We start from the raw sequence: 23,448 nt of genomic DNA, 5'->3' as shown, positions 1-23,448 counted from the left end.
ATTTTTAGAACACTTCAGATTTGTCACACTTACCCAAATATAAAGTTATTGAAAAATATAAATATTTTCAACGTGCACATCGTTTCAAATGGGTCTATTTGTATGTGTTTGCCCATGCATATATTTTGTTTTAAATAGGATTCTATACTATTAAGATATATGTGTATATTCATATCATTGTACACGACAATCCATTGTGTTTCCTATTAAAAGGATTAAGCCATGGAAATTATTTTCATCGTGGGCATAACTTTAGCGTGTCTCTGCGCAATTTGGCGCAACGGGTTTACTAGTATCATTTAAGGCCGACTCACTTGGCCCATTGCCCTCGACTTTTTGGGCCGGGTCAGGGACCCGACGGGCCGACCCGTCCCATTCCCATCTTGACGTCCGAGCTTCCCCTTCGGCTGCCGCCGGGCCGTCACCCCAAACACCTCGATCCTGCCCCCAACCTCCGCACTCCTTGCCCCAACACCCCCGACTCTCGCGCGCGTGGCCGACATCGCCGTTCGTGCTGTCTCCACCCCGCCCGCAATCTTTGGCCATCGGGGTTTGAGGTACGAGCTTGTTTTCATCCGTTGATTAGTTAAATCCCACTGTAGCCTACAGTTTCTTGGTTTGCCGGTGCACGCCCGCGCACCATCTAGTCTAGATCCGCTCTGACCTAGGATTAAATGGTAGCGTGCTGAATAATGTACAGTTATTTGCTTCTTCTTTTTTCCTGTTTGACTTGTGCACTAGTAGTTTGGCGAGATTGTTGCACGCTCATTTGCATATGTTATTTGTTTTTTGGTTCCCAGCTGTAGCTGGTCATGAAACAAAATGTCTTTTTTTCCAGTCCTAGACAAAGAAGAATCCCCTAGAGAGAGCTGTTGTCCTGCGCGAGTAGCAGATGGCGAGGATAAAGCCGAAACAGTTGCTAATTCAGAGCAAGACGAAGAAGGGTCCATCGCGAATCAGTTATTCTAGCATCATCACCTGGAACCTGATCGTCGTCTTGGTTGTGCTATCTCTCTATGCAACTTACAGGCATTGGCATCACAGGTTGGTGCCCCTTTTAAGAAAGAACTTTATTGTAATATACTTGTAGTCTGAGGTGTCCCATAACTCATGGACCTTTTTTGCTTTGGTTGTTCGCTAATTTCTTTCATGTCCCTCTGTTGATAAGCTCTAACGCTTCACAGGCCGGCCTTCGAGGCTGAAATGGATCTTCCTCGGGCTGAGGTACACTAGACAATCTAGTGCATGACACACATGCTCTTGTTGAATCCCCAAGTGGTTACTCTTTTATGCTAATAATAACATGACATCAATCACGACCATGCTATCACTATAATTTCTGTATCACTCTGCTCTTCTTGTCTTATTGAATCTCTTAAGTAGTTTTTTCTTTTTGTCAATAGCATGACATCAGTCACGGGCATGCTGTCTCCATATTTTTCCAATTCATTTCCTAACTTTTAATCCCTTTCCTTTTGATAATAGTTACTGTTGATTTTTTTTCTTTGTTATGTATATCTCCATATTTTTCCGAGGAAGGGGAACCTTGGTGCAGCGGTAAAGCTGTTGCCTTGTGACCGCGAGGTCATGGGTTCAAGTCCTGGAAACAGCCTCTTGCAAAAATGTAGGAAAAGGCTGCGTACAACAGACCTAAAGTGGTCGGACCCTTCCTCGGACCTTGCGCAAGCGGTAGCTACGCGCACCGCGCTGCTCTTTTTTTTTGTGTGTGTATCGCATTCTACTAGCTGAATGCCTATCCAATATCCAATGCCAAATAAGTTGGGTTAGGCTAGAGTTGAAACACATAAGATCTTAACCAAGTCAAGGTTTTGGCACGTTGATAGCTAACTTTCACGCACCCTTATTGTCGGTGCAACAAACATGTTTGTTTGCTGACCTGACTTATGCACCGGCGCGTGATCGCACATACATTAAGTACCAAGACATGACTGAAGATGAGCCAGAGAAACCGCTCTTTGTGAGATCAAGGAATGCATTAAGAAGGCCAAGGTGATTAGAAAATCCCTTAAGAAGGCCTCCCTTGCCGGGCAGGCGAGCCCGGCAGGGTCGAGGCTACGCCTGGGACCAAGTACAGACTGCCCCGGCAAGGGTCCCAGGGCTGCCAAAGCCACAAGACCGAGCCCGGCAGGCTCAGTGCCGACAAACCCCCGCCAATACGCCATTGCTCCACCTCATCGCACGCTAGTAACTAATCAGTGCGGTGCCGAGCTCCTAAGTGGCTAGGTGGATCCCTTCGGGTACGTGGCAACCTGCTAGAGAAGAGGTTAACTTTATTGACACCCGTCCTGATGGCGTGTCACGCTAATAAGAGGCACATGGATAAGCGGCGCGGCAGGCTTGCTGGGCTTCAACCTCAGCACGACAGCTAGCAGTGCATTTAATGCACTTTTGTCCTAACTGTCAGAGTTAGGTATGATAACACTGTTAGCTATCTAATCAAGCCATAATGACTATTTTGGCACTGTGGTCGCCCCTTCAGCTATAAAAGGAGGCCCGAGGCAACCTAGCAAAGGGTTCGAACTTTTGATCCCTCAAGACTTGTACACGCGTAGCTGCTCTCCCCGATGCACACTTGCCGAGCTTGAGCACTCCACGTCTTTGTCTTCCTCCAGTGCAATCCACCATAGCAGGAGTAGGGTTTTACGCTGCAAAGCGGCCCGAACCTGGGTAAAAGAGAGCTGCCCATCGCCGTGCTGCCCGGTTGTTTCTGCTCTTTGTGCAATATGATCATCCCCGTCACCAGACCACAAAGGGGCAACCCTGCCCCATAGGTGATCGTGCTCTCCACACGGCATCTTTGGCGCGCCAGGTAGGGGGGATTGCTTGTGCGAATCTGAGACAGTAGCCAGCGTGTCGATCTTCATCACCTTCTACATCCTCAATGGCTCCCGAGAAGAAAAGCGGCACGGCGCCGCATCCTTCCGCTTCGAAGGCCTCCTCGCCTGCAGCCGCAGGCGCCGTGGACGCCGCAGCCGCGACGGGCAGGGCATACACCACAGGCGGTGCAACCAACACTTCTCTCGCAGCCGGAGCGGGAGCCGGGGCCATAGAAGCTGCCCAACTCCCTCAACCTTCTGGCGAGCATGCTCACGCCGACGCGGGTCTAGGTGATGCTCCGCTCCCGCCTCCTCGCCGCACCAGCGAGCGCAACCAGCGCAGCAACGACGCCCGCTCTGGAGCAAGCCATGACCCTCGGGCTGCTGACCAGAGGGGCGACATCAAGGCACACGCTCCGTCCCAGGACGAGCGTGACAAGACCCCAAGTGGCGCTGTCGATCCACCACGACCGCGTCCACATGGGAAGCGCCCAACCGATCAAGAGCCTGGTGATTGGTCCAAGGTGGCAGGAGCACAACGACGCTCCTTCTGGCTCAACCAGGAGTCGAACGGCGTCGCGCTATGCCTCCCACACCATGCCAGGAACGGTGGCCGAAGCAATGGCGAGAGCTCGGCTATTGCTGTACTTTCCCCCAGCAGCAGACAAGATGGATGAATAGAGAGCTACCATCCAAAGCCTCATCGGGTTTGCTGAAGCCAATAAGTCACAACGTGCGGAGCCTTCGCGACGCCCGCAGGCGACACCGGCAACCCCCGCTGGTGTCCAAGTTGAGAGGACTACGCCCACGGTGCAGTCCCCTCCGCGGCAGCCCACCCAAGGGCAACCACGGCGGGCTCAGCAAGCCCAGGTCGTCGACGAGCCTGACGAGGTGTCAATGGCCTAGTCTGACCCACAACTCCAGCGGGATCAACGCCAAGTGTTGAAAGACAGGAGGAAGACGCCCGCGTCACCATGGAGTGGCGCTTCGAGGCACACAGTCAATCAGACAGGCGTAATGGACCCGATGTTGACGAACCCACGCCCAATGTTGGCGGGTATTTGCCTTACGAGGTAGGGTGCCCCGCCTTCACTCGCGAGCTGGGGCAAGTCCGTTGGCCGTCGTCCGCACCTTCAAACCTGACCTCCCGGAGAAGTATGACGAAAAATTGAACCCGCCAGAGTTTTTGGGCATCTATACGATTACCGTTCAAGCTGCCGAGGGAAGAGATGGGAAAGTGCTTGCCAACTACTTCCCGTTGGCCCTCAAACCTAATGTGAGGTCTTGGCTGATGCACTTGCCGGAAGATTCCATTTCTTCATGGGCTGACTTGTGCAATGATTTCGTTGGCGCCTTTACATGCGGCCATCACGAACCAGGACAGCCCAGTGACTTGCAGGCCCTTCTACAAAAGGAAGGGGAGAGTTTGTGTAAGTATCCGCAGAGATTCAGTCGGGTGCACCGCAACATTCCCAAGATACATCCGGCAGATGTGATTGCCGCATTCCACACGAATGTGCGCAACCGAAGGATGCGTGCCAAGATGAATGTTCGGTTACCAAAGACCGTCAATGAACTCTACACGTTGACGGACAAGTGTGTTCGTGCTGACGAGGGGAGAAGACTTCCAGGGGAGGAGGTTGGTGTCGAAGTCGATTCAGAAGACGACGACGCCACCCCTAGGAAGAGGAACAAAAAGTGCAACAAGAAGCGTGAAGGGAAGGCAGTGATGGCCGTAGAGAGCTCCGGTGATCTTAGCGCCGACAAGAAAGCAAAGACTGAGACACCTGGCAAGGAAGCTGCTACTTGCGTTGATTGCCGGGCGGCAGCGGCAATTGAGAAAACCGGTAAATTTGACGGGCCATACTACAAGATCCATAGACCAAGGGCCACGACCTCCAAGATTGCAAACAAGTCGAACAACTGGTCGAGAAGCAGAAGGCTGAATATGAAAGGCATGATAAGGAGAGAGGCCAGGATGGCGCTGGCGGGAAAGGCCGTGGTGGCCGCAATGGTCGTCGCGGCAAAATTGATCGGTAGAAGGAAAAGCCCGCCAGGGGCCGTGAGAAAAACGAAAGTGAAGATGACAGTGAAGAGGAGGATGATGAAACCAGTGAATAGGAATTTCAGAAGGCTATCGAGGCAATGTGTGTTGACTCAACGGGGGCGCATCCTTGCACTCCTCTCACCGCCAATTCAAGTAGTGGGCGCGTGAAGTCAATGCGGCAGAGCCAGTAGCGAGCGCTCGAGAACCACTCAGGTGGTCCAGCACGACCATCAATCTTGACATTGAGGATCATCTGGATTGCACCACTGCGGTTGGATGCTTGCCACCTCAAGGTTACAAAGATGTTGGTTGACGGCGGAGCGGGGTTGAATTTGATTTCCCCTGATGTGCTTAAGAAACTAAAAATTCCTGACGAAGACCTGAAAAAGACTGGCACTTTCCAGGGGATCAACCAAGGAAGGAGCCAGCCAAAGGGAAAGATTACTTTACCAGTGACGTTTGGCGGGGAACTAAACTTTAGGACTGAGAAGGTTGTGTTCGATGTTGTCGAGCTTCCCCTGCCATTCAACAGAATCCTTGGTCGTCCAGCTTTGGCCAAGTTGATGGCGGCGTCCCATTACGCGTATAACGCCTTGAAGATGTCGGGCCTTATGAAGTCATCTCCATCCCGTCAGATAAGAGGGGATGCAGTTATATGCGTCGACAAGATGTATAGAGATGCGGTAGCAGTTGAGGCCGTCAAGGCCCCAACTCCCGCCAGGGAGGAAAGAAGGTTAAGAAAGCTGGCAAGGACACTGACAAGGACCCCGGGAAGCGTGCCTCTTCGGAGTGCGCCGCACCCGGCAGCGGCTTGCCGAAAAGTTCGACTAGCAAGAAATCCAAGGTTGCTCCTCCTGCAACGAAGAAGGTTCCGGCGAGGCAGGATGGCATTGATGGTACCTTCACCATTAGTGCCACCCTTGATGACAGATAGGAAAGCGCACTTGTTGCCTTCCTGCGGGCGAATGTCGATGTGTTTGCATGGCAACCATCTGACATCCCCAGTGTTCCTAGGGAGGTAATCGAGCACCACCTTGCTGTCTGTCCTCATGCTCGTCCCGTCAAGCAGAAGATCAGAAAGCAAGCCTTGGAGCGGCAACAGTTCATTGCTGAAGAGATTAAGAAACTTGAAGCAGCAGGCTTGGTCAGAGGAGTGTTGCACCCAACTTGGTTAGCAAATCTAGTGGTGGTGTGCAAGGCAAATGGGAAGTGGAGACTTTGTATTGACTTCACTGACTTGAACAAAGCATGTCCAAAAGATCCCTTCCCCTTACTGCGCATCGATCATATCGTCGACTCCACTTCGGGATGTGATTTGCTCTCCTTCCTTGATACATACTTCGGCTACCATAAGATCTTCATGGCTAAGGAAGACGAAGAGAAAACCCTGTTTATTACCCCATGTGGCACATACTGCTTTGTACGTATGCCTTTCGGGCTAAAAAGCGCCGGTTCTACGTTTGCGAGGGCTGTGGAGATTGGTTTTGAGCCTCAGCTACACAGAAACATAGAAGCCTACATGGATGATATAGTGGTCAAAACCAAGGACAAGTCCACGCTTATTGAAGATTTGGAAGAAACCTTAGCGAACCTGCGCAAGATCAATTTGAAGCTCAACCCAAAGAAATGTGTGTTTGGCGTTCCGTCCGGCAAGCTCCTTGTGTTCTTTGTGTCTCAGCGAGGGATAGAAGCCAACCCCAACAAGATCAAAGCAATAGAGCAGATCCAAGCCCCGAAAATCGTCAAGGATGTGAGGCGTCTGGCTGGCTGTGTTGCCGCACTGAGTAGGTTCATTTCAAAATCCGCCGAACGTGCCTTGCCGTTCTTCAAAATCTTGAAGAAGGCTGGCGTCGGTGTCAAAACCAGCAGATCTCAGGTAGGGGGGCCCAAGCTGTGCGTCTGAAGATCAATGGTAACAATGGAGAAGGGGCACAGTATTTACCCAGGTTCGGGCCCTCTTAATGGAGATAAAACCCTACTCTTGCTTGAATATATTTGAGGGTATAGGGGTTACAAGAGTCGACCTACCTTGAGATCGATTCGGCTAACCCTAAATAGCCAGCCTAGCAATGCTGTGATCCTGCCTCCGATCTAACCCTCTGGTTTATATAGACAGCGGAGGGGCTTAGGGTTGTACAAAGGCGGTTTTACAGAAAGGAATAGAATATCCGGACACATATACTTGCCATCCACGCATGTGAGAGTCCCAACCGGACATGAGAGATAATCTTCTGTCTTGTATCTTGACGGCCCATCAGTCCGGCCCACATCAATAGACCGGACGCTTGAGGACCCCCTAGTCCAGGACTCCCACTGTAGCCCCTGAACCTGTCTTCAATGATGATATATTCGGCGTTCAAATTGTCTTCGACATTGCAAGGCGGGGTTCCTTAAAAAATATACATCGGCTTTCCTCTGTAAAAGAATTGTATTCGGCTTTTCGCAATAAACACAACCCTTAGCCGCGAAGGTAGGATATGCAAAAAGTGAGAATAGTGTCTTTTACCGACAACTTTTTCGACGAAGTGTCAGACTCGACCTTTCGGCATTTTGAACCGTTTTCACACCCCGCGTTCCGTGTTTTGAGGCCACGCCTCATTGGCACGTCCCGTCAAAACAGAGATCGCGCCCACTTAATATGGGATTGCATATCAATGATATTTGGGTAATCCAATCGTTTGCGGCGCACGCCTTCATCGGGAATAGGCGAGATTCAAGGCACGAGTGGGGGGTGGTTGGTATTTTTACTGCCTATAAGAGGGCCAGGGACCCCTACTTTCCCCCCACGCCTTCACATCTCCTCAGCCTTCCAATCTCCCAAGCTCTCTGCGCCCGCAAAGTCTCCGTCTTTCTCACCACCACCACCACCCACTCCGACCATGGCCGGAGCCGGCTCCAAAGGCAAGTGGGAGGCCTCCTGCGTGACGGAGGAGAACATAGTAGATCTCTGAGTGCGGGGTACCTCGCCGTTGATATCTGTTAGAGTTATAATATAAGTCATGTACCCCTTTGTATTTATCCCGTTGTGTAAGGGGTTTCCTGCATATGTTCCACACCTGTGTATATATATATCGGCCTATGGCCTCATGGGAATACAAGTTGCTTATTCCTAACATGGTATTAGAGCTAGGTCAATCTTTTGCATGCTGCAACTCGTGTGATTGATCCTTCTCTCATGCTCCCGACCGAAGTCTTCCTTGATCTCTTTCTCCTCCCCGTTCCGCTGTAGATCGAAGCCGTCTCCAACCGCTTTTGGTTCCCGTGGGATCGAAGCGCTGCAGGCCCCGCTCCAGATAGGTTGTTCCTATGAGATTGAAGCGCTCCAGGCCCCGCTCCAGATCGAAGACCACGACCTCCCGTGATCTAAGCGATGTAGGCCCACCAAAATCGCCTCCAACCGCCGGGCCTCCAGTTGACCCAGTCGCCGGATCCCGTCGCCCAGCTGCTCGATTCTGCATCGCCGGCTTCAAGTGACGAGGCGGCCGACCCGCTTGACTTCCAGGACGAATCCTGCTGCCGAGCTGCTCCTCTTCCTGCTCGCCTCCGCCTTCCAAATCGGATCCTGCCGCCCAGCTGCTCGATTCTGCCCTTCAGATCGGATCGGGCTTACACGTAGTCGTTGACAAAAAAAATGTCTACTGCATCGGGCTATGTTGCTGTCCCTCGTTGTTCGGTGATCTTCGATGGTACTAACTACACCGAGTTCATTGGCTTCATGCGCATTCACATGCGTGGCATCCGTCTCTGGGGTGTTCTTTCTGGCGAGGTCTGCTGTCCGCCACGTCCAGTTCCTCCTGTGGCTCCCACTCCGCCGATCCCTCCGGCTCTTCCTGTGGATGCTAATCAGGCAAGGATGCGGCTAAGCTTGCTGATGAGGCTGCTGATCGTGCTTATGATGAGAAGTTTTTGGCTTATGAGGAGGCTCTTCAGACGTATCATGGTGCTCTGTCTGCTTACACCCAGTGGCTTGATGATGATGCTCGTGCTGCAGCTGTTCTCACTGCTAGTGTTCTGCCTCAGTTTGCCTCTGAGTTTCTGGGCCTTCCTACTGTCTTCGAGATGTGGACTCGCCTTCGTCAGCGCTGTGAGCCCTCTGGTGATGCCTTATACCTCTCTGTGGTCCGTCAGGAGCATGCTCTTCAGCAGGGTGACTCTACTGTTGATGACTTCTATGCACAGAGTTCTGCTATCTGGCGCCAGCTTGATTCTCTCCGCAGTGCTGGTTGTCGTACTTGTCACTGTTGCCAGGCTGTCCAGGCTGATTTGGAGTTTCATCGCGTCTACGAGTTCCTGTCTAGGCCCCGTAAGGAGTTTGAGCCTCGGCGTGCTCAGTTGTTTGCTCGTGGCCGTATTTCTCTCATGGAGGCGCTTTCTGAGATTCGTGCTGAGAAGACTCGCTTACGTGGTGCTGGTTTGCTGGAGGTTCCCTTTGTGCTTGCTGCTCGGGCTCCTTCTACGCCACCTGCTGCACCGACCCCTTCTCGCTCGAGTGCTCCGCCGCTCTTGCCCACTCCTTCTGAAGGCCCAGGTCGCCCCCGTCCACATTGCGACTACTGCAACAATGATGGTCATATTGAGTCCCAGTGCTAAATGAAGAAGAAACATCTACGCAAGGCGCGATCATCTTCAGGGACTTTGTCCTCTACCTCGACAGCTTCAGCCATCGCTTTGACTAAGCAGGATATTCTGAGACTTAAGCGTCTGCTTGCTGCTTCGGGTTCTTCCTCGACGGGTACTGCTGGCTCTGTGACTGATGCTTCCCGCACTGAGCAACCACCTTCTACACAGTCAGGTACATCCCCATGGGTTCTGGACTCTGGAGCTTCTTTTCATATGTCTTCTCATTCTTCCACTCTGTCCTCTCTTCGATCGCTTGATTCTCCTGTTCATGTGCTCACTGCTGATGGTACTCCTCTTTCTGTCGTTAGTAGAGGCAATCTTACCACTCCTTATTCTATTCCTGATGTTGCTCATGTTCCTCGACTTACCATGAATCTGTTTTCTGTTGGTCAACTTACTGATTCTGGTTGTCGCGTCATCCTTGACGATGACTCTTGTTCTGTCCAGGACCGTCGCACGCACACTCTGGTTGGGGCTGGCCCTCGCCACCGTGATTCTCAGGGTCTTTGGGAGTTGGACTGGCTTCATGTTCCTTCTGCTGCCACCACTATCGCCAGTTCCTCCGCTTCGGTCGCCTCAGCTACTAGTTCCTTCCAGCAGTGGCATCATCGACTTGGTCATCTGTGTGGTTCTCGTTTGTCGTCTTTAGGTCATCGAGGTCTTCTGGGGTCTGTCTCAGGAGATGTCTCTTTAGAGTGTCAGGGTTGTCGTCTTGGCAAGCAGATTCAGTTACCATATTCACATAGTGAGTCAGTGTCTAAGCGTCCTTTCGATTTAGTCCATTCTGATGTATGGGGTCCGGCTCCCTTCGCTTCGAAAGGGGGTCATAAATACTATAATATTTTCATAGATGACTTCTCTCGTTACACATGGCTTTATTTCATGACTTCTCGTAGTGAGGTGTTGTCTATTTATAAGTGTTTTGCTGCCATGGTTCATACTCGGTTCTCTTCACCCATTCGTGTGTTTCGTGCTGACTCCGCTAGCGAGTATATCTCTAAGATGTTGCGTGGTGTTCTTGCTGAGCAAGGAACTCTCTCTCAATTCTCTTGTCCTGGTGCTCATGCTCAGAATGGTGTGGCTGAGCGAAAGCATCGTCATCTTCTTGAGACGGCTCGTGCATTGATGATTGCTGCCTCTCTCCCGCCTCATTTTTGGGCTGAGGCCGTTTCCACCTCCACCTATCTCATCAATCTACAGCCTTCCGCTGCTCTACAGGGTGGTGTTCCTTTCGAGCGTCTTTTTGATCGTTCTCCCGATTATTCAATGCTTCACTTGTTTGGTTGTGTCTGCTATGTTCTTCTTGCCCCTCGTGAACGCACCAAACTGACCGCTCAGTCTGTTGAGTGTGTCTTCTTAGGCTACAGTGATGAGCATAAGGGCTATCGTTGTTGGGATCCTATCGGTCGTCGGATGCGTATCTCTCGAGACGTGACTTTTGATGAGTCTCGTCCCTTCTACCCACGCCCATCTTCCTCGACCTTTTCAGTGGAGGATATCTCTTTCCTCACCTTCCCTGATTCACCTATCACCCCCATTGATCCTTTGCCTACATTTCGCTCCCTCTGCTTCTCCACCTCTAGTCGATTTGCCGCCACCATCTTCCACGATCCCCTCGCCTAGCATGTCACCGGATTCTACACTTCATCTCCGGCAACTTCTTCGTCGCCACCCCCCGATTCTACCTTGGCGATTCCTCCTCCCATTGTTCCATCTTTTCCTCAGTGTTACACTCGTCGTTCACGTCCTGTGGATGCCTCTGTTGATGTGTCGTCATCCTCGTCTCAGCCTACTTATGGCTTGCGTTCTCGTCCTCGTCCACTTGTTGATCGCTTTGGATTTCCCACCGCTGGTGCTGCTGTTCTTGAGCCGACTTCTTATCGTCAGGCTGTTGTCCATCCTGAATGGCAGTTTACGATGGCAGAGGAGATTGCTGCTCTTGAATGCACTGGTACGTGGGATCTTGTTTCCCTTCCTCCCAGAGTCCGTCCCATCACTTGTAAGTGGGTCTACAAGGTTAAGACTCGCTCCGATGGTTCTCTTGAGCGTCACAAAGCTTGTCTTGTGGCTCGTGGTTTTCAGCAGGAGCATGGTCGTGATTATGACGAGACTTTTGCTCCTGTGGCCCATATGACCATTGTTCGTACACTTCTTGCCGTCGCCTCTGCACGCCACTGGTCTATATCTCAGCTTGATGTTAAGAATGCCTTTCTTAATGGTGAGCTGCGTGAGGAGGTGTACATGCAGCCACCACCTGGGTATTCTGTTCCTGATGGCATGGTATGTCGTCTTCGTCGCTCTCTCTATGGCCTTAAGCAAGCCCCTCGCGCCTGGTTTGAGCGTTTTGCCTCTATGGTGACTGTCGCTGGTTTTTCAGCCAGTGCTCATGATCCAGCATTGTTTATTCACCTTTCTCCTCGTGGTCGGACTCTTCTTCTCTATGTTGATGACATGATCATCACTGGGGATGACCCCGAGTATATTGCCTTTGTAAAGGCCCGTCTTAGTGAGCAGTTTCTTATGTCTGATCTTGGACCTCTTCGCTACTTTCTTGGGATTGAAGTCTCTTCTACCTTTGATGGCTTTTTTATATCCCAGGAAAAGTATATCCAGGATCTTCTTGCTCGTGCTGCTCTTACTGACGAGCGCATTGTTGAGACTCCTATGGAGCTCAATGTTCACCTCCGTGCTACTGATGGTGATCCCCTGCCTGACCCGACGCGTTATCGTCATCTTGTTGGCAGTCTTGTCTATCTAGCTGTCACTCGTCCGGACATCTCTTATCCGGTTCATATTTTGAGTCAGTTCGTCTCCGCTCCCACATCGGTTCACTATAGTCATCTCCTTCGTGTTCTCCCATATCTTCGGGGCATGATCTCTCACCGTCTATTCTTTCCCCGCTCCAGTTCTTTACAGCTTCAAGCCTATTCGGATGCTACGTGGGCTAGTGATCCTTCAGATCGCCGTTCACTTTCTGCTTACTGTGTTTTTTTGGTGGTTCTCTCATTGCCTGGAAGACGAAGAAACAGATTGCAGTTTCCCGTTCGAGTGCAGAGGCTGAGTTGCGAGCGATGGCTCTTTTGACGGCAGAGGTGACTTGGTTATGGTGGTTACTTCAAGATTTTGGTGTTTCTGTCACTACACCGACTCTACTCTTATCTGACAGTACAAGTGCTATTAGCATTGCGCGTGATCCTGTGAAGCATGAGCTCACCAAGCATATTGGTATTAATGCTTTCTATGTGCGCGCTGATGTGCAGGATCAGGTTATTGCTCTTCAATATGTGCCTTCCGAGTTACAGTTGGCGGATTTCCTGACGAAGGCCCAGACTAGAGCACAACATGGCTTTTATCTCTCCAAACTCAGTGTTGTTCATCCACCATGAGTTTGAGGGGGGGGGGTTAGAGTTATAATATAAGTCATGTACCCCTTTGTATTTATCCCGTTGTATAAGGGGTTTCCTACATATGTTCCACACCTGTACATGTATATATATATCTGCCTATGGCCTCATGGGAATACAAGTTGCTTATTCTTAACAATATCAAGCACCGGCTTCCCTCTGAAGGTCAAGTCCTTCCCACTCCGGAGGCCGGCGAACGGGTCGTCTTCCTTCCCCATTTCCTTAGAGGGTTAGGTTTTCCACTCCTCTCGTTCGTCCGTGGACTTATGTATTACTACGGGCTAGATTTCCATGATCTAGCCCCGAACTCATTTCTCCACATATTGGCGTTCATAGTCGTGTGTGAGGCTCTCCTCCGCGTCCGCCCACACTTTGGCTTATGGCTCAAGGTTTTCAACGTGAAGCCGAAGATGGTCGACGGGCAACATGCGGACTACGGCGGAGCTATGATTAGCAAGCTGCCGAGCACCATTTGGCCAAAGGGGGCCTTCGTGGAGACCGTGAAGATCTGGCAACAGGAGTGGTTCTACATCACCGAGCCGCGATGCCCTAACTGGGCGGCCATTCCGGAGTTCAGATCCAGACCCCCCATGAGGCTCACCTGCTGGAACGAGAAGGGCCTCGACTGGGGGTCTCAGACGGAGGTGCTGGCGGCTGCAGACGCGCATCACCAACGTGCTGGGAAAGAACGTTGGTCTAACCAACGTGGTTCAGATCATGCTTTTTCGCCGCATTCTCCCCTGCCAGCGCCGAGCTTCCCCCATGTGGTAATTCAAGCCGGAGGATGGGCGGACGCTACAACACTTCTTCGGTGCTACGCACGAGGGAATGTGGAAGCTGCTTTTTAAGGCGCAGAAGAGCAGCTGGCCCATGGAGACCGAGGACATCGGCATCAGATTCGCGTATCTGGCCTCTCCAATAAGTATTCGATATCTCCGAGGACATATCTAGTCACATGTATATATGTATTCGGTCTACGCCGAACTCATCAACCCGTTTTTTGTTGCAGGGTTGGACCAAGAAGTCGGAGCGGATCAAGTGTTCGGCTCCACCGACCGAAAATCCAGTCACTCCTCAGCTGGAGAAGATGCTGGTTTTGGCGCCTTATCAGCCGCCGGAGAAGAAGGCCAAGAAGAAGAGCAAGGAGCCCCAGAACGGGCCCCGCCGCAAGGGCCCTCCGACAGCTATGTCCGGAGAGGCCGAACCTGTCTCCTCCTGCGAGGAAGACGAGGACGAAGAAGAGGAGGAGGATGATGACGAGGAGGTGGAGAGCAACTCCCCCCTTAGGATGAGGAGGGGGAAAAGGAGAAACCCCCGAGAACCTAGAGGGCGCGACGCCGAAGAAAGGGCGAGTGGTCCTCTCGGACAGTTCGGACACAGAGTCCGAACACAGTCCGGGGTGGGTCCAAAGGGAGAAGCCCCTAGCCGAGACGCAAATATCAGAAACTCGCTCGTTCAATTATCTTTTTAATCTAATTTTATCATGCTTAACTTCCTTCGTACTTTTTAGCCCTCTGCGTGAGATCCCGATCCCCTCTTCTTCGACGGGGAACTCTCTAGCCCCTAGGGAGGCGGAGAGTGACGGCCCATTTCGCGCCCTCTACCCCCCCGCCATGGAGGACACCGAGGTGTCATCCCAAAGGCCATCTCCTGGCCTGGGAGGGGCGGACGAGACCGTCCGGAAGGCGCCGGAGGACAACACCTCAGGCGTTGTAGAACGAGGCACGGCGATCCCCACAGCAATCGAGGGTGGAGGACTTCAACAGTCCGGGCCCTCGCCGAACACCGTCCCGGAGACCAGTATGGTACCAGGTTCGGATCAACATCCTCCTTCGAAGGAGGGCGGAGCAAGAGCTCCGTCGGCGGCCTCTGTCAATCCGGAGGCCGCTGATAGTATGCGGGAGGCACTGGAACGTGCCTCCATTGTAGAGGAACACCGCACCCTTATGGGTGCGGCTATGAAGAAAGTTCAGTCCACGAAAAGCGGACTGACCGAAGCCTTCCATAGCCTACTGACAGGCTTCGAGGTAAGCGGCTTAATATTCTCCATGAGTATTCTGTATATGTATATGTGGCGACACCCATGTGCAGACAGTAGCCCCTGAGACTCTGTCCGGATTAGAGCAATCCGAACAAAGGATCATTAAGAAGTATATCATGAAATGTTTACAGTTGACAGGCTTCACAGCTGGCGGCTACTGCTCAGGCCGCGGAAATTGCCGAGCTCAATCGGAAGCTCCGGCTAGCCGATGAGGAACTCGACCGTACCAACAAGCTGTTCGACGAAACCCAAGGTATGAGGTTTTTCAGTATATCCAAGAATGTTATGAATATACTCGCAGTTGGCACAGCCAAGGTCGAGTCCCTCAAGAGCGCTTGCCAAAGCCAAGGAGGCAGAGGCGAGCAAAGTGGCCGCGGACAGGGCGGCCAAGGCTCTGGAGGAAGAGCAAACCATCCGCCGAAAACATGAGGCGCGGGTGGAGGAAATAGAGCAGGAGCTCAAGGACGCCATCGCAAGGTGCAAGTCCTTGGAGCAGAAGAGTTCGGAGGCTTGCACCGAACTCACCAAAGCTCTTGAGAGTCCGAAAGAGGCCCGGGTTGATGCCCAGGGCGCTCGCCAGGAGATACAAGAGGCGAAGCAGATTGCGGCTGGTAAAGCCTTTTATCATGCAGAGTAGATATAGTAGTAAGAGGTATATTTTACTGACCAGAGTTTGGAGTTCTCCAAGCGCCTTTGCTGATCTGCCGAGGAGTATTGCGGATGCCGCCGCATTCTTCCGAGCCGAAGAGGGGAGCTCGATGGAGAAGTTGTTCTGGTCGCAGTACCTTGCGCCGGAACTTCCCGTGGCCCTGAGCGACCAGCTGAAGTAGCTGTCCGAGCTGCACAGGGTGGCCGGACTGGCCATGAAGGATGTTATAATCTGCTTGTGGCCGGCCGATCCCATCCCTAATAGTCACTTCGGACTCGTGCAGCGGCTAGTGGAGGCGCTTCCTCGGATCGATGCCTTCAAGCGGTCGTCCTGCATTGAAGGTGCCCGGATGGCCTTTGCCCGTGTCAAGGTGCAGTGGGCAAAGATGAAGGCCGCCGGCATTGCTACCGTAGGGCCGCCTGAAGGGAAAGAGCATCGGCGGCCGGAGAAGTACTTTGACGAGGTCCTCGAGGGAGCCTACATTGTGGAGGGGCAGTGTTCGAAGGATGTCATCTTTGAGTAGTTGAGTCCGGTTTGTAAGAGTCATGTAATAAACTCATTGTGTATGATATTTATGATTTAGTTTATCCTCCTATTTTGCTGTTTATATGTCTGAAAGTTACCAGTCGTCGGCTTCAGTCCCCATGTAAATATTACAGGGGTGTTCGTGATCGCATGACCGCACTTAATCCAACGTCTTGGTCCAATGTAGGAGGCGTCTTGCGAAGTGAACTAAGCAATCAGACTATGCGGCTTTAGTACTTTCACTTAGCCATAAGAGTCCATTGGTGGCGCTAAGTACTAGCCCCTTGTTGCGTGATCGGCGAGCCGGAGTACGGCGCCTTTGCAAGGCGGCTAGTCAAAAACCTAGCCCCTTGTATGACATGGCATAAATCGCGAGCGATTCGTAGTGTAACACTAAGTCGCCGGATCGCTGACCCGCTCTCGCTTATCATGACAGTCAGTTTTCGGCTTTCTCTAGTGAGGTACTTGACCGGACGGACCGGAAATACAATCGCAGTAGTTCTCCCTTTACTACCTTAGTCGAACTTGCGGAACGTAAGGTGGCAAATACAGGAGCCGAGCAACCCAACTATAGACCAAAGACATGATTCGGAGCAGATGCATATAATGCAATATCCAGGACGCCGAAGAGTTCCCTACGGGTGTTCGGACTTAACAATTTTGCGGGGCCGGATACAACCCCTAGTATGAAGACCGTGTCGAGCCACGTGTCAGTCGAACATAAGGAATAGCGTAGATGACAAGGAAAAAAATCTAACACCCAACCAAAAAGGTGGTAATCATTTGTGCCCTTTGTATCTTTATTGATATTTCGATGGCAGACAATGTCGTTCAATACTAAAGTTATATTACATGCCCAAAAAAGAGAAGATTTTACATAAGGGAAAGTCTAACACAGAGCCTAAAAAACCATAGTTCGGAAAAGAAACTCGAATGATGCCCTGCCGCACGTCTGCGCCTTTCCACCTTAGTAGTTAGTCCTTTGAGAGCGTTTGATGGTTGGGACATGCTAGCCTTAAAAGGATCTCCTGCGACAACCATCTTATAAGTAGGGCTCTTGATGAACCTGCGTTAAAAGAAAAAAGGTGTATGCGGTCCATTTATGGTTAAGCCGTGTAATGAACCTATTCCGTAGCGTGCCTCCAGCGTCGCCCAGGGTATTTTTAGTGCGTAATTATGTACGCGCGGTACATGAGCATCAACCTGGTGGGGCGATCGGCGGAGGCGGAACTGCTAATCAGTGTCTGGATCCGCTGATTTATGCGCGGACCGGACTCGTTTGGATACGTTATTGGCTTTATTGGCCCGTGAACTGTTTGGCTTGATAAGGCCGTTATACACTTAGCTGCAAGGGCCGCGATGTGTTCTTCAGTACGGAGTGAGCGCTCGGTATTACCATTGACTGTAATAACGCCACGAGGTCCAAGCATTTTGAGCTTCAAGTAAGCATAATGTGGGATTGCGTTGAAGCGGGCGAAGGCAGTTCGTCCGAGCAGCGCATGGTAACCGCTGCGGAAAGGGACGATATCGAAGATTAACTCTTCGCTGCGAAAGTTATCTGGGGAGCCGTACTACCTCCAGTGTGATTGAGCCCGTACAACGGGCCTCCACTCCTGGTATCACACCTTTAAAGGTAGTGTTACTAGGCTTGATTCGTGATGGGTCGATCCCCATCTTACGAACGGTATCTTGATAGATCAAGTTGAGACTGCTTCCTCCATCCATAACGACTCTAGTGAGGTGGTATCCGTCAATGATTGGATCAAGAACCAGGGCGGCCGAACCCCTGTGACGGATACTAGTTGGGTGGTCCCTACGATCAAAGGTGATCGGACAGGCTGACCATGGGTTAAACTTGGGAGCGACTGACTCTATGGCATAGACGTCCCGTAATGCGCGTTTGCGCTTCCTTTTGGGGATATGAGTGACATATATCATGTTCACTGTCTTCACGTCGGGGGGAAACTGCTTCTGACCCCCGGTATTCGGCTGACGGGGCTCGTCATCGTCTTCGCTTGGAGGCCCTTTTCCCTTGTGTCCGGTATTTAGCTTACCGGCCTGTTTGAAAACCCAACAGTTCCTGTTAGTATGATTTGCGGGCTTATCGGGTGTGCCATGAATTTGACAGGGCCTCTCAAGGATTTTATCTAAGTTGGATGGCCCGTCTTTGTTGCCTTTGAAAGGTTTCTTCCGCTGACCGGACTTGGGACCGCTAAATCTGGCATTGACTGCCGTATTGTCTGCGTCGTCGTTGTTGTTATTCCGACATTTGTTTTTATTGCGGCGAAGTTTACCGTTGCCGTCCCGCACCTCAGAGGTGCCGGGGTCACCTGAGCTATTGCTTCTACGAGCCAACCAACTGTCTTCGCCCGCACAGAAGCGGGTCATAAGTGCTGTTAAGGCTGCCATGGTCTTCGGCTTTTCCTGCCCAAGGTGCCGGGCGAGCCATTCGTCACGGACGCTGTGCTTAAAGGCCGCTAAGGCTTCGGCATCTGGACAGTCTACGATCTGGTTCTTTTTAGTTAAGAACCGATTCCAAAGCTTGCAAGCTGATTTGCCTGGCTGCTGAATTATGTGACTCAAGTCGTCAGCATCCGGTGGCCGGACATAAGTGCCCTGAAAGTTAGCCCTAAAAGCATCTTCCAAGTCTTCCCAAGTTCCAATGGAGTTTTCTGGGAGACTATTTAGCCAGTGTCGTGCTGGTCCCTTTAGTTTTAGAGGGAGATATTTAATGGCATGGAGATCATCTCCTCGAGCCATGTGAATGTGGAGAAGAAAATCCTCAATCCAAACGGCCGGATCCGTCGTACCATCGTACGGTTCGATGTTTACGGGTTTAAACCCTTGCGGAAACTGATGTTCCATAACCTCATTAGTGAAGCATAGGGGGTGTGCGGCCCCTCTGTATCTCGCAATGTCGCATAGTTAAAAAAGGCGCGCCTAAGCGAGCGCTTAAGCGCGCCTAGGCTCTAGGCGTTGGCAAAACGCATTGTGCATAACTACGCTTAATCTATGCATAACTGCGCATAAGCATGCGCTTTGGTCAGTAAAGCGCAAGGCGGTGGCAAAACGCACAATTAACGCCTAGCGCTTTTTTGAACTATGCAATGTCGTGGCGAAGATCGGCTGACATCTGAGGTCGGTATTGATCCCGAACATAGTAACGGTCGTCACGCCGGGATTCGTAGCCATTCTTGCGCTGGGGCACGGCCCCTTGATCCGTAGATTGACCTGGTTTGACCAGCTTTATTGGCTAGGTCACGTTGCAAGTCGTATGTATATCCCGCGGCTGCGGTCTCCGTGCCTCTTCGGTGAGGGGGTGCGGGTTGGTGTTCGGCTTGATATGCCGCTTTATCCCGTCCACTTGGTGGTCGGTCTGGTTGATCTGCCTGATTGTATTTCGACGGTATTGGTTCAAGGACTTCATCGTCGAATTGAGGCAGCAGCTTGCGCCTAGGGTAGCTTTTGACAGGTCGCTCTTGGCCGTATTCCTCAACGGCCAGCACCTTAGTCCACCTTTCATTGAGCGTATCTTGTTCTTCTTTGAGCTGCTGCTGCCGCTTCTTCTTCAGGCTCCGGGCTGTAGCAATGAGCTGTCGCTTAAAGCGTTCTTGGTCGAGGGGTTCCTTTGGTACAATGGATTCCTCGTCACTGAGGCTGACCTCCTCTTCGGATTCTGGCATATAGTTGCTGTCCTCCTCATCTTCGTTGTCAGCGCGTTCGGGACTATGTTCACCCTCTTCCCGCTCGTCCTGTTCAGATGTGGGCTCGATAGGGTATTCGGGATCTTCGCCAATGTCCGGAGTCTCGTTGTCTGTGGTGCCTGTATTACTATCCTTCGCCCGACGCGATCGTGAGCGGCGCCGCTGACGTCGGCGCTTTGGTGGTTTATCGACGGGTCTATCCTCATCTGGGCTTGGGTTCTCCTCGTCGTTCTTCGGGGTGTCCACCATGTACACATCGTAGGTTGAGGTGGCTGTCCAACGCCCCGCGACAGGTGGGACTTGGCTTGGTTCAGCGTCGGCATCGTCGTCCATGCCGTCGATGTCTTCAGACGCATAATCTAGCATGTCGGTTAAGTCCTCGACAGTGGCTATCAAGTGGGTGGTGGGTGGGGCGTAAAATTCCCTTCTCTCAGCCCCCAGTCCGAGCTGGGTGCAGTTCGGAGGAAAAGGCTCGTGATGGCGAGAGACTGCATCAATCCCAATGTTTCATCTAAGAGCGGGAGTGGGACCGGAAACCGCGGGTCTGCCGCGCTGTGTTCGACATGGAGCGCCTGATCGGATCCGCTAAGTGCAGACCTCGGCGGTTCGGAATAGCTGCCTAGAGCCTAGTCTAAGCCTGTGCTTGGGTCTTCGGTAGGAAGTTCGGTAAGGGGAAGAAGTCCGGCGGGGCTTATGCTCCCGTCTTTGGACGATGAGACCTGCCCTGGATCTAAGGCCGAGGTGGGTGTTGACCCCTGGGTGGGATCTGACAGGGGATCCAAAGAGTCTTCTTGGATGGGAAGCAGAGTGGCGGCCGAGGCCACAAACCCATCGAAGACTAGGTCTCCTCGGATGTCAGCGACGTAATTCAGGTTTCCAAACCTGATTTGGTGGCCGGGGGCGTAACTATCGACCTGCTCGAGGCGGCCGATCGAGTTGGCCCGAAGCACAAAGTCACCGAACACAAAAATCTGTCCAGGAAGAAAAATCTCCCTAGACGAAGCGTCACTGTTGACGAAGAGGTGAGCCATTGATCCTTCTGTCAACGATACAACGGAGCCCTCAATGAAAGCACCAATGTCGGTGTCAAAACCGGCAGATCTCGGGTAGGGGGGCCCAAGCTGTGAGTCTGAAGATCAATGGTAACAATGGAGAAGGGACACAGTATTTACCCAGGTTCGGGCCCTCTTAATGGAGGTAAAACCCTACTCCTGCTTGATTATATTTGAGGCCAGGGTATAGGGGTTACAAGAGTTGATCTACCTCGAGATCGATTCGGCTAACCCTAAATAGCTAGCCTAGCAATGTTGTGATCCTGCCTCCGATCTAACCCTCCGGTTTATATAGACACCAGAGGGGCTTAGGGTTGTACAAAGGCGGTTATAGAGAAAGGAATAAAATATCCGGACACTTATACTTGCCATCCACGCATGTGAGAGTCCCCACCGGACACGAGAGATAATCTTGTGTCTTGTATCTTGACGGCCCATCAGTCCGGCTCACATCAATAGACCGGACGCTCGAGGACCCCCTAGTCCAGGACTCCCACAACTGGCCCCATGAAATGGACCCCGGAAACAGAGGCTGCACTGCGGGATTTGAAAAGCTACCTTTCATCTGCACCAACTTTGGTCATGCCTAGGCCACAAGAACCCCTGTTGCTGTACCTAGCAGCAACAAATCAAGTGGTTAGCGTTGCGTTGGTGGCGCAGAGGGAAGTGGGTAGTGAAGAAGCCGAGGCAGCAGAGCCAGCCAGTGATGAACCAACCTATCCCCGGCAAGGCCTGACATTCATAGCGAAAGGGGGCCACAAGCAGATGCTGATAATCAGGTGTTAGCAAGGAAGAAGATGGTGCAGTGTCCAGTTTACTTTGTCAGCTCCCTCCTGCAGGGGGGCTAGGTCAAGGTACTCTCGGGTGCAAAAATTGATCTTCGGCCTTCTCATGGCCTCGAGGAAGCTGCGCATTACTTCCAAGTTTACGAGATCACAGTTGTGACTCGGCTGCGTATTCTGAGGAACCTAGAGTCTACCGGCAGGATAGTGGAGTGGGCACTAGAATTGTCGAGTTTTGCTTTGAAGTTCAAGAGCACGACAACTATCCAAAGCATGGCACTGGCAGGATTCATTGCGGAATGGACGCTAACACCTGATGAAGAAGTGCTGGAAACAACTCTCCCCGGCAAGGAGACCCCCAAGGAGTGGGTAATGTACCTTGATGGAGCCTTTTCGCTTCAAGGCGCCGGAGCTGGAGTGCTGCTTGTCGCACCCACCGGAGAGCACCTCAAGTTTGTTATCCAGATGCACATCCCCAGGGCAGATGCTACCAATAACACAATAGAGTATGAGGGACTGCTTGCCGGCCTCAGGATTGCGATAGAGTTGGGGATAAAGAAGCTAGTCATTCGTGGTGATTCTCAACTCGTTGTAAAGCAAGTAAATAAGGATTATCAGGGCTCGCTGATGGAAGCGTATGTGGAAGAAGTGAGGAAGTTGGAGGAGCACTTTGACGGGCTGCAAACAGAGCACGTGCCCCGTGCGGAGAACAGCATTGCTGACCACCTATCAAAGTGCGTTGCTCAGAAGCTTCATGTGGAGCCAGGAACTTTTGTACTCCCATCTAACTCAACCATCAGTTTCCCCGTCAGCGTTGGCCAGAAAAAGAAGGAAGCTAAACACCGGCAAGCATTTCCCGGCAGAGCTCCCTGGAGCCGCTGGTGAGACGGTTGCCGGGGGAACCCTATGTTGGTTGGTGAGCTACACCCTCTAGCAGAACAGCAAGTTCTCGCTGTTGAGGCTAGCGCTCCCACAACAGAGGAGATGCCTTTGGTCCTCGTCGTCGAGCCACAAGCTCCGGCATGGGCGCAACATATAGTCCAATTCCTGTAGACAGGAGAACTTCCCGATGATCCAGAGGAATCTGAACAGGTGGCCCCGACTATGTATCAGTTCGTGGATGGCACTCTGTATAGAAAGAGGCCAAATGGTGTGAAGTTGAAATGTATTGGCCGGGAAGATGGACTAATGTTGTTGGCAGAAATATAATAAGGTATGTGTGGCTCGCATCTAGGGTCAAGATCACTTGTCGGGAAAGCTTTCCGGCAAGGATTCTACTGGCCCACAGCCCTCCAGGATGCAACTGAGCTCGTCACCAAGTGTGAAGCTTGTCAGTTCCATTCCAAGAACATTCATGAACCTGCTCAAGCCCTTCAAACAATCCCTTTATCCTGACGTTTCGTGTTCTGGGGGTTCAACATCTTGGCCCCTTTCCCCGTGCTACCGGAGGCTTTGAATTCTTGTACGTAGCAATCGACAAGTTTACAAAGTGGCCCGAGGTGGAGCCAGTGAGGAAGGTGACTGCGTAATCAGCTATCAAGTTCTTTAAAGGATTGGTGTGCCGTTTTGGAGTACCCAACAGGGTGATCACCGACAATGGCACATAGTTCACAAGCCGCGCCTTCACGCAGTAGATCCAAAGCCTTGGAAGCAAGGCCTCTTTCGCCTCTGTTGCCCACCCTAGGAGCAACGGACAGGCCGAAAGGTTGAACGCTGAAGTGCTGCGAGGGCTCAAGACAAGAACTTTCGATAAGTTGCGAAGATGCGGCAAGCGCTGGGTTGATGAG

General features: G+C 51.9%; 1 protein-coding gene across 1 annotated transcript in view; it reads left to right on the top strand.

Moving 5' to 3' along the window:
- The first annotated feature begins 340 nt into the window (after nucleotides 1-340).
- The window catches only part of LOC123044789 (peptidyl-prolyl cis-trans isomerase CYP21-4), a 34,030-nt gene continuing 10,922 nt past the window's right edge, over nucleotides 341-23,448 (top strand). Inside the window, exons 1-3 of the mRNA XM_044467669.1 lie at nucleotides 341-557; nucleotides 839-1,044; nucleotides 1,185-1,224. Of these exons, the coding sequence (XP_044323604.1) occupies nucleotides 893-1,044; nucleotides 1,185-1,224 (192 nt within the window). The 5' untranslated portion in view covers nucleotides 341-557; nucleotides 839-892. The remainder of the gene's footprint in view (nucleotides 558-838; nucleotides 1,045-1,184; nucleotides 1,225-23,448) is intronic.

Source organism: Triticum aestivum, chromosome 2B, assembly GCF_018294505.1.
Source record: "Triticum aestivum cultivar Chinese Spring chromosome 2B, IWGSC CS RefSeq v2.1, whole genome shotgun sequence".
In the NCBI taxonomy this organism is placed as follows: Eukaryota; Viridiplantae; Streptophyta; class Magnoliopsida; order Poales; family Poaceae; genus Triticum; species Triticum aestivum.
Note: the sequence above shows the minus strand (reverse complement) of the source record. Positions and strands in the feature narration are given on the sequence as shown.